Source organism: Cydia splendana, chromosome 9 (genome assembly GCF_910591565.1).
Source record: "Cydia splendana chromosome 9, ilCydSple1.2, whole genome shotgun sequence".
Taxonomy (NCBI): domain Eukaryota; kingdom Metazoa; phylum Arthropoda; class Insecta; order Lepidoptera; family Tortricidae; genus Cydia; species Cydia splendana.
Window position 1 is genome coordinate 20,130,926 of NC_085968.1, and position 11,689 is coordinate 20,142,614.

At 38.7% G+C, this 11,689-nt stretch overlaps 1 protein-coding gene across 1 annotated transcript in view; it reads right to left on the reverse strand.

The window, feature by feature from the left end:
* Positions 1–8,015, reverse strand: part of LOC134793910 (zonadhesin-like) — a 48,584-nt gene extending 40,569 nt beyond the window's left edge. Inside the window, exons 1-9 of the mRNA XM_063765625.1 lie at positions 7,640–8,015; positions 6,440–6,634; positions 5,461–5,664; positions 4,372–4,560; positions 3,873–4,055; positions 3,572–3,760; positions 2,814–3,002; positions 985–1,167; positions 682–870 (exon numbers count right to left, since the gene is read on the reverse strand). Of these exons, the coding sequence (XP_063621695.1) occupies positions 682–870; positions 985–1,167; positions 2,814–3,002; positions 3,572–3,760; positions 3,873–4,055; positions 4,372–4,560; positions 5,461–5,664; positions 6,440–6,634; positions 7,640–8,015 (1,897 nt within the window). The remainder of the gene's footprint in view (positions 1–681; positions 871–984; positions 1,168–2,813; positions 3,003–3,571; positions 3,761–3,872; positions 4,056–4,371; positions 4,561–5,460; positions 5,665–6,439; positions 6,635–7,639) is intronic.
* Positions 8,016–11,689: the final 3,674 nt, after the last annotated feature.

Below are 11,689 nucleotides of genomic sequence, written 5' to 3' on the forward strand. Positions count from 1 at the left end.
GCGTTTTAAGTTCGGAAATAAGGCAATACCCATGCTCTTCATCACATACCTTCGAAAGATTCTTAGGTTTTTTAGGCACATACCTCACAAATCAAAAAATATGGCCATCAAGAAAGTTCAGGGTAGAAAACCATAAAGGAACGGATCAATACATTGGAACAGCACATTCAATTTGACGAAACGGTTTATGCTACCGAGAACAAAAACAGAAAATGGCTAATCGTACTGACAGCCACACTCTTACCCGCCTGAAGGTGACAGTCCATTTCCATCGACAGCTGCACTACTGTTTATTTTACTATGGAAATTGACAATAACACCGACGCGTTCAGTACCAGTAGTGCAGCTGCGGTCAGAAATGGAATGTTACCCTAAGGCTCACGGTCCTAGCTATAGGAGCGTGCATGAACTATAGGGGGCCGTCAGATTTTTGGCACGTGGCGTAAATGTGACGTTTATTCGATGTAGCTCATAAAATGATAGAACCTACTATGCACAAGGAAACGTACCTACGAGAACGGTAGATGGTAGTGGTAGCACACTTGCTTTGGCAATGTACATGTGCCGATTCAGGCCACAAGATGGCAGACCCTCCAACGCGCATAGTCCCTATAGTACTTTTTCAGCTCAATGAAATTAAAATCATATTCAATTATAATAAGAGGAAGAAGGTTCACTTACGTGGGCACTGGTCCTTTGGTATACAAGTTCCATTGTCGGCTCTCAAGTAACCCTTCTTACAAATGCATCCCTTTTTACAAATTGCTGGCTCTACGCAGGCTGATGATTGGTTTAACTCACTGCAACTTCTAGGGTAACATCCGCCATTTATGCAAGTGGAATATATTTCGTTCTCTTTGCAGGTAGGCGCTAAAAACATTTAATTAATATCATTACTTTTGTCATAGTTTTAATTATCTGAAGTAAATCTCCGTACCACACCGTACAAATAGTTAAACAGTTAAAAGAGTCAGTCACACTTACTGCAGTCCTCTTTCTTAACGCATTTTTTCTGGTTAGGATCATAATAGAATCCATCCCTGCAATCGCAACTGTTGAGCTTACAAATTAATGGACAAATGAAAGGAGGTTTTTGGCCAAGCGAAGCGCATGTTTTGCCACAGTTAGTGCCACATCCCGACACGGCGTTTTTGTCTCCACCACATGCTGAAATTATAAACATCGGTATTTATTTAGATAGATACAGCGATTGGTAAGTGTATTAAAAATCATGTTCGTAAGACAAATAAAGAAATCCCAATATTATACTTAGACAACGCTATGTACTCCATAGTTGTCGTATTGTATCAGGTGAAGTACTTTGGCACTATTGTAATGCAACATAATATATGTAATACATACGATATGGTTGTGCTTAGTAAATAAAAAAGAAAAAAAAGAAAGGAGAGTACATTTAATAAGGCGATACTGAACAGGATAATATTCTTAATAGAGTAAAATCTTCAAAAACAGTATCATTTATACATATTAGGTTGTTGCATAATTCTTTTCCGACTTCAAAATTTTCTTGATATTTTCAGTAGGCTCGGGAATATTTTAGAATAAATCTAGTGTATAGTAGAATGTTCTCGAATCTTTCACGTAGGGTATATAAGCGCGGGCTTGTTACAATTATTTAGTTAAAATCGAAAAAATGGACCAACAACATCTTCGAGTGATTTACTTATACGAACACCAATAGGGAACCAGTTCGAAGGAAACAGCAAATAAGATTAACACTGCTTTTGGCCCAAACACTACTACCGATCGCACAGTACGAAATTGGTTCTAGCGCTTTAATGGAGACACAAGTCTAAAAGACATTCATCATACTGGTCGCCCCGTCACGTTTGATGAAGAAGCATTGCGGCGCGAGCTTAAGTTGCATCCGGATTCCACCACCAGGAATTTAGAGAAAACTCTTAAATATCACTACAGTACCATAGATCGCCATCTGCAGTCGATGGGTTACCGTAAAGTTTTGTCAAGATGGACGCCTCATGCTTTGACCGATGCTCAACGTGCATTACGAGTCAAAATTTGTGAAAGTCTGCTGTTGCGCCCCCAAAGAAAGAGCTTCCTGGAGTCGATCATCACTGGAGACGAGTCCTGGGTCTTGTACGAGAACGTTACACGAAAAGCCTTTTGGATGCCTTCCGATAAACGGCCACCAACACAGCTGGGATTCGCAAGGAATGTTGTTGTGAGAGTTACTGGACGACCATCAGACTATCAATGCCGAAGCCTACGTGAATCAACTACAGAAGTTGGCGAAGGCTGTTAAAGAAAAAAGGACAAAACGACTCGAAGTATCGTTACTTCATGATAATGCACGACCACAAACGACCTGTAAATTTGTAGAGGAGCTCGGTTGGACAACAATACCTTATAGCCCTGATCTAGCACCTTCCGACTATCATCTTTTTCGGGCTTTGAAACAGCATCTTCGTAAAAAGAAATTCGAAAATTCCGGCGACCTAAAAAATTACCTTGCCAACTTCTTTGTCTCTCAGCCACTTTCATTCTGGGCTAAGCGCATTGAAACTTTGCCTAGCAGATGGTTACATGTTCTAGATAATGATGGTGATTATATTGTCGATTAATTGTTTCAATAAATAATTATTACAAAAAAATGGTTTTATTCCAAAGTGGGAAAAGAATTATGCAACAACCTAATACATTATGATGATGAGCACTTTCTGGTGACATTTTTTACGCACCAAATAGTAACACTTTTTATCTTTTCTGATGTTATCTATGAAACCTTTAAGTAGTACCTAGTCAAAATATATTAATTTTATTTTGCTACTTACATGGACAGTTCTTTATAGGGATACAAACACCCTTGTCGTTGCGCACATAGCCATCCTTACACTTGCAGCCTGGCTTGCATTTCTTATCACATTTCAACGGGTAACCGAGCTGGGAGCAAAGTGTCGGCTTACAACTCGTGGAAGAGCAGTCGTCGTATACCTCGTTCTTGCCGCATTTCGGCGGGGGTTCTGAAAAATCATGCCATCAGCATTCACTTACAGACGCGCAACGCCGCTACGCACAGTTTGAAAAGGAAATGTTGGTGATGATGGTATAAATAATAAACAATATTTTCTCAATGTAGGTACAGTTGGGCTGTAGTTAGTCCATATACTAGCCTAATTCAAGCATTTCGAAGATAGTTTTCCTTCATCCAAAGCGAATTGGAAAATATCAAATAATGATAGGTATTCTTATCATTCTTAACCATAATCATACTTTCAAGCGTAAAAGATAAATGTCACTACCAAGACTGTGGATTATTTAATACATAACTACTTGAAAAAAATTTATGCCGAAACGGTTCATGCTGCCAAGAACAGAAATATATGTTGAAACATTGTGCGGGAAAACCTATTTATATGTTTTTTTTTGTTATAAAACTATAGGTCTATTCTTATTGTCTCTAAAATATGTTCATAATCCATGTATCAACTGTTTGTTTCTGAATAAATAATATAAAAACTGATTCCCTTATAATTATGTCAAGCACTCAAAACCTCACATATCGATGACAAGAGGAGAAAGGTTCACTTACGGGGGCACTGGTCCTTTGGTATACAAGTTCCATTGTCGGCTCTCAAGTAACCTTCCTTACAAATGCATCCCTTTTTACATATTGCTGGATGTGCGCAGGCTGTTGGCTTGTTAATTTGACTGCAGTTTTTAGGGCCACAGCCGCCATTTATGCAAGTCGAATATATTTCGTTCACTTTGCAGGTTGGCGCTAAAAGTGTTTAATAAATATCATTTCTTCTATCGTAGTTTTAATTGCCTGAAGAAAATCACCGTACCATATCGTACAAATAGTCAAACAGTTAAAAGAGTATAACACTTACTGCAGTCCTCTTTCTTAACGCATTTTTTCTGGTTAGGATCATAATAGAATCCATCCCTGCAATCGCAACTGTTGAGCTTACAAATCTTTGGACAAACGAAAGGAGGTTTTTGGCCAAGCGAAGCGCATGTTTTGCCACAGTTAGTGCCACATCCCGACGCGGCGTTTTTGTCTCCACCACATGCTAAAATTATAAACATCGGTATTTATTTAGATAGATACAGTGATTGGTAAGTGTAATAAAAATGATGGTCGTAAGACTAATACAGAAAGGAGAGTATATTTAATAAGGCAATTCTCTACCTACAGGATATTATTGATTGAGTATAAGCTTCAAAAACAGTATCATTTATACATACATAATAATGAGCACTTTATCGTGACATTTTTTACGCACCACATATGTAGTAACACTTTTTTGTCTATGAAACCTTAAAGTAGTACCTAGTCAAAATATTATATTTTACTACTTATATAATTTATTTTATTTTGCTACTTACATGGACAGTTCTTTATAGGGATACAAACACCCTTGTCGTTGCGAACATAGCCATCCTTGCACTTGCATCCCGGCTTGCATTTCTTATCACATTTCAACGGGTAACCGAGCTGGGAGCAAAGTGTCGGCTTACAACTCGTGGAAGAGCAGTCGTCGTATACCTCGTTCTTGCCGCATTTCGGCGGGGGTTCTGAAAAATCATGCGATCAGCATTCACTTACAGACGCGCAACGCCGCTACGCAAAGTTTGAAAAGGAAATGTTGGTGATGGTATACCCTTGTGAACGGTTCCACCAAATGTATTTGGTAGAAGTGACGTCACAATCCACTTCCCCTTCTGTTCCGGCGCGTATATACTATACAGCGGGTGATGCTTCGCGTACAGGTATACGATGTAATGGTTCAGTATACCCCAGGGAAGTGAATGTACATCGCGGACACATTATCACGCACCGCGTTACCGAAATTAATGGTAATGAGTGATATCATCGCAAGAGTACTCAAGCATATCGCTTAGTGCAACACTCACTCCATAGTGAGTAGAATCAGGCGTTACTTTGCGGAAATCCATATTAATTAAAACCAAAATATTACTTTGCTAATCCGCGAAAAGATAACGTGCTAGTCAATCAGTGCTAACCCGTTATACTTACTTGCGTATTTTTACATGCAATTAATATTCCCACCCTCCCACCGCAAAAATAACGACTGACGGTTTCCGTTGCCGGGCGTCAGACCGTCAACAACTCCTGAGGATGCCTCGTAGAGAGGCGAAACACAATACATGTCGAGGATTATTCTTTTGGTGGTGGTTTGTTATATTTATTTGCGTATTTATTTTTGCGGTGGGAGGGTGGGAATATTCATTGCATGTAAAAATACGCAAGTAAGTATAACGGGTTACCACTGATTGACTAGCACGTTATCTTTTCGCGGATTAGCAAAGTAATATTTTGGTTTTAATATACTCACTCCATAAACATTGCATACAGAAAAACACTAGAAATGCAACTTGATAAAATGGAAAGTCTGGTGGCACTAAAATTAAACAGACGAAAAGAGATAGATTGACTTAAATTGTTATACTTACTAGTACAGTCACAAGCCAGAATGCAGTTTCCTTTCTTGTCCCTGTAATAGCCCTTCTTACATTTGCACGCCGGTTTGCAATTTACGATAATGCCGATCCTGTATTGTGGACATTTCGTTTGGTTGATGTAGTCGCTACAATTCTCCCCTGGGCAGTTTGATGAGCAAGCTACGTACGTTTCGTTTTTACCGCATTTAAACGGTGCTGAAACATTACAATTAAATATATTAGCTTAGTAGCTATTTACTTTTAAATTTGTTGAACTTAAAGTTAAATAAAGGTATTATGTATTTGGCAGAGATATATCCCATTTTCAGCTTTCCCAACGCTACTATAGCTACCATCCACAATCCACATTAATAAAAAATAGGTACCATAAAACGGGGTGAGTAGGTTTCGCGGGGAGCTGTGGGTTATGAATGGGGAGAGAAGGATTGAGAGGAGGGTGAGGTGGGGTTTTAAGGCTACTGCTACAAAAATAATGTATTCCAATTTAAAATGGAGCTATAGTAATATTCATAACAAAAAAAAAATCGATCCAACAATCTTCCAAAATCACCTTTGTATGAAAAACCCTCTCACCCCAAATACGAGGCACTAAGGGGTGAGGTGGGTTTTCCTCTTTATCATCAAAGTTATGAAATGGAACTACCCAAAATAAAATACAAACGTCCGAACCACTTATTATATACACCATTCAGTTTTCACATGTAAAAATAAAATTTTATCGAGGTTTGAAAGTCAAATTTCACCCAACTCACCCCATTTTACGGTACCATAACATTCCATTGTCAACGAAGGGCAATGGGAACGAAGGGGAAGGGTAAGGTATGCTAAATTTCGGCACAGATTGTCATTAGAAGCTGGTTCAAACCTTGATGACAATTTTGCTTGTTAGTTAAACTAAAACACTTGTAAGATTAATAAAACCGTTCATTTAAAAAATATTAATCGTTTAGTTTTTCTTGTTAATACTTACGACAGTCAGTTATTAGGATACAAGTGCCATTCTTAGCTCTTTTCCTGTTGTAGCCGCACACGCATCGTGGTGGATCGCACACTATTCCGATCGGACAAGTTTGTGGCGAATCTTTGGTTTTGGGACAGTTGTCCCCTTCGCATGGAACGGTGGGGCATGGGTCAAAAATTTCCCCATAGGGGCAGTCAGGCGGGGCTAAAATAAAATACAAAGATCAAAGAAACACGCTCTAGACGAAACAGGAACACCAGTAATCAGTTTTCAACTTAAAGGACAATTGAATAAAAAAATCGGAGTAACTTGCACTTAATATGTACATACATGCTGCTGCTAAAAGTAACATTAAAAGATCACAAATCTTGAAAAAGTAAGTATTACAATTAAATAAATACTCGAGAGATATAGTAACCATATACTGAATGAATTTAACTAAGAAACTACCATTCTGACCGTCTAATCCATTGAGACAATTTCCATGTTGAGATCAGACACAGTTAAACAGAACGTCTTGGAAAAAAGTGTACATACGGCAGTCTTTTACTAAAATGCAAACTCCTTTAGAATCCCTTAGGTAACCAGACTTGCAACGACACCCGGATCTCCGCAGAACATCATAAAAATCGTTAAACAGTTAAAAGAGTCAGACACTCACTGCAGTCCTCTTTCTTTACGCATTTTTTCTGCTTAGGGTCATAATAAAATCCACCCCTGCAATCGCAACTGTTAGGATAACAAATCTTTGGACAACCGACAGGAGGTTTTGGGCCAAGAGAAGCGCACGTTTTGTTACAGTTAGTGCCACATCCAGACTCGGCGTTTTTGTCTCCACCACATGCTAAAATTACAAACAGGTATTTATTTAGATATATACAATTAAATGCGAGAAAATTTAAATTTAAACGACAGAATAAAATTGGAGATAGGTGATTGGTAAGTGTAATAAAAATTATGTCCACACATACAGCACAAAACAGAAAACTCAAAAATAAAGAAAGGAGAGTATATTTAATAAGGCGGTCATCATCACAGGCCTTTCAGTCTATTGCAGACTATACAAACAGTGTCAGGCAGGGCGACAACGTTTTTCATGGCTGTATAAGCCAATACGGGAGCGGCAACCACGACCGCAAAACTGGCAGGTGTACTCGTAGTGTGCCCGTGGCGAACAGATGTCGGGCTGATGACTCTTGGCTCGCCTACTGGCGAGTGTCTTAAACCAAGCGTCATCGTGGATTTTGCGACCGTCGAACACCAGTTTGCGCCACTTATCTCTGTCCTCGGCAAGCTCCTCCCATTTATGAACCGGGATGTTGAAGGAGTGCATGTCTCGCTTGGCGCAGTCCTTATGCCGTAGCATCGGCCGACCGATACTTCTTTTGGCATCAGCTATGGCGCCAAGCAAAACACGCCGCGGCAAACGAGAAGGTTGCATTCGATGCACATGCCCCAGCCAGCGTAAGCGTCTCTGCTTTAGCAGCGCAAAGAGGCTGGGCAGCTGTGCAATCTCAAGAACCCTCTCGTTTGTGACCCTAACAGGATATTCTTGATAAAGTAAAAGCTTCATGAACAGTACCATTTATACGTACATATAATGATGCTCACTTTCTCGTGACATTTTTTATACACCAAATAGCAACACATTTTTGTCTTTTCTTATGTTATCTATGAAACCTTAAATTAGTAGGTACCTATACGGCTACCACCAGTTTTGACATTGACATAACGTTCACGTTTACGTAACTTACTTTCTATGCATCTCGCTCGTACTCGCATATGCGAGCAATAGTGCAAGCGAGATGTACAGAAAGTAAATTACGTAGACGTGAGCGTTATGTCAATGTTAAAACTGATGGTAGAGGCTCTAGTCAAAATACAATTCATTTTATTTTGCTACTCACATGGACAGGTCTTTACAGGGATACATACACCCTTGTCGTTCCGAACATAGCCATCCTTGCACTTGCAGCCTTGCTTACATTTACTGTCGCAATTCAGCGGGAAACCGAGCTCGGAGCACTTGAGCGCTCTGCAAAAGGTGACCTCGCAGTCGTCATATTCCTCGTTTTTGTCACATATTGGGTGCCCTGCATAAAAAATATTTTTTGTTTTTTTTTTATACTCGTAGTAGGTAGTGCAGTAAAACAAATGTAATTCACTGAACACGTATAATTTGATAACTTTTTATTTAAAAAAACAATTTCCGGTAACACCCTGTATAAAAAAATATTATTCACAAATTTCACTAAAAACCACTGATTTGATAGTATTAAACTAATTGTCTGCGTTCCGCATAGGTGATAAACATGAAAGGTAAAAAAAGGAATACGGCTAAGAATTTAGCTGGAAAGGAAAAATAATGTATTAATGTGGCGAATATTATGGACGATGATGGTTGACAAGTTGGCGAATGATACCTAAATTTTGAGCCGCTTGTTTATACCGCCCGTCAAACGAGGCTTTTTGAATTTTGAGGATTTGTAAGAAGAAGAAGAAGAGGTATGCGGATCACAGATATTATCAAATGGCGAAACAAAAATATGGCACAACAATACAAAACAAATAATTAGGTGGTTATAAAAATCAGAATTGGAAAACTAACGCTAAAATTTTCAAATATTTCGGTCTTGAAGTACAGGGGGAAAAAAGGTAAATGGGACAAATGTGGAGGCACACGCAAGGGTGCCGGCAGCCGGTAGGAAATTTACTTGTACAGCACAAATGGCGCACAAGGTGGTGTCTTCAAGCAGGCCGACGAGGTAAGCCACACGCTTCCTGGCGAGCGCGTATGGCAGCAGACCGGACGATGACGATGAGGTTTCTTCACTCCACCAGTGCTTAGCGCCGACCTACGCACGGCTTTGGTGGCCAGCTGTCTACGAGAAGCCTTTCCTCTCGTCGATTATCGCGCACTTTCGACACTTCGTATTCATTATTATCAAACTGGTTAAACGTTAAACGTGGCAAATCTAGTCTAAAAAACAGCCCAACGACTTTTTGACACGAAATCCACAAACCATCTGCCAAAAAACAAATTCAATCGTTTCTTTCTCGAACATTCTATCAAAATTTGAATTCAAAATAATCGCAAATATGCATTTTATTTTTTTACAAACGGCCAGTAGCGTTTCGCTACAGTAGACAGAGTCCCACTCGAAACCTTATGGCTTCTTCTACAAAAATCTTGATAGGTATCCAAAGAAGTTTGTTAAAACCTCATTCGCTAATTCCACGTTGGTACCTATATGAAAATAAACTCTCTGAGGAGATCCAAATTACAAGCGGAGTGAAGCAGGGATGTGTCATGGCACCCACACTCTTTGTCATATATTTCGCAGTGTAGTGGAGTAAACGAAGCAAGATGTTGTATGGAGACCCATGCATTAATTCCTCAGTCGATGAAATTTTGCTTGGTTATTGTATAGTATGAGCCGAAACTAACATATGAAATATCCAAAAAAAAAACACTCCTAAGTTAGGTTTTTATACGTAAAAATACAAATCTGTTTATATATTGAACCGAGTAATTCCTCCGTCCAAAATTATTTTACCAAATAAGTTATTTGTATCAGCATGTGATACTAGAAAAAAATCAAAAACTTTTGTCAAACATGAGAATATTTTTTTATGATAATTCCTTTTTTTGGTGCTCATTTTCATCGGAAAATTGCTCTGTCAATTTTTTCTTCTTATATGATCTTAGAATATAATTTAGCGTAGAGGGTAAGAAAATCCAAAAAAAATGCATACCCAAATTTATGTATTTTAGAACTATTAAAAACTGAGAGTGGAAAATTTCTCAGCCTGATTTCTTTTTAAATATATACTGAGTAGTCACGTATACACTTAAATCCAAAATATCCAAAAGAAATATCATCCAGGACACCGAAATTTTGGAAGCGAAGATAAATCCATCCCGCGGTTACGCAATAATGTACCGTCTTCCTTTAGCAGTTTAGTGCAGATTAGCGTCCTTGTGCTTCTAGTACGACCCGACCGCGTGACCCGCAGCCTGCACTTAATGGCTCCTCTACACGATGGGCCAGCGCCGGCCACTCCAAGGGACGCAGCCATGCGGTAGAATGAGATAGCAATATCACTTGCTCCCTCTAACGCTTAAATGCGTCCCTTGGAGTGGCCGGCGCTGGCCCATCGTGTAGAGCTGTAGAGGAGCCATAAGAAGGGAGTTGTCGTTGTCACTAGTGTGTGATTCTTTACACTACATTTAGTGATTTTTTGCGTTTTCTTTGTACCGAATAATATAATTATATTAGGTCCTTACCTATGAAATTGGCGTTTTTGTTCATAGATATAAGTCTGATCCTAGTTTTTTTTTTTTTTACAAAAGTACATACACAATTACAATAAAACTACAATATGATTTCGCCAAACTGCTTGACAGCAATTAATTGTTATTTTTTATTGTTAAGTGTTCAGAATTAAGCCTTGAAAATAGGTCTTTTCATGTGCTGTCGGTTCGAGTATTAAAATTACTTATATTTTTCTAATGGTACCAATTTTCAAGAAATGGAGATATTGAAAACATACCTTAAAGGTGTCAAAAATTACTGGAAAAATTTTGTTTGGTTTGAATTAGCCATCAAAAAAATATCCGCAAAATTAATTGTATGGAAATTCGTGTTTCGTTGAAATTCTCCGAACAAAACGCCAATTTCATAGGTAATGACCTAATATTAACGTAGTTTCATATAACTTTGATTAGAATAATATCACGCTAAAGACGTTAATAACAACCGACATCAAATACACTACTAAACCATTAATATAAAACCGATAATCCTTCGCTACATTTTTTAAATTTGCCGCCTTTTTCTACTGACAAGATTTGCTTGACCAAGTATATTTTACAAAAAAAATATTGCAGCAGTGGCAACATTGTAGTAAGTTTTTTTGGTCTTGAATTACGTTTTTTAGTATAGAAAAGCAGCAAGCCGCCACCGCCGGGTAGTATAGGGCGAGGCGCGGGCGCGGCGCGCGCGCGGGCGGCGGCCGGTACCGCTCACGCACCCCGCTTGTACTCCGCTCCCTACACACTGTTCCCGTTATGTTTCGTTTTTAATGCGCTCGTTATTTTTTTGGATGTTTTTATAGATGAATGGAAAGAAAACTGTGAACTTAATTCAATAAATAAAATGGATAGAGAAATTTTCCACAGCGAGTAAAAAGGCAATTTCTGAAAATAGTATAGTTACATGGTAATTTTTTTGGATTTTCATTTTGTAGATATAAAAC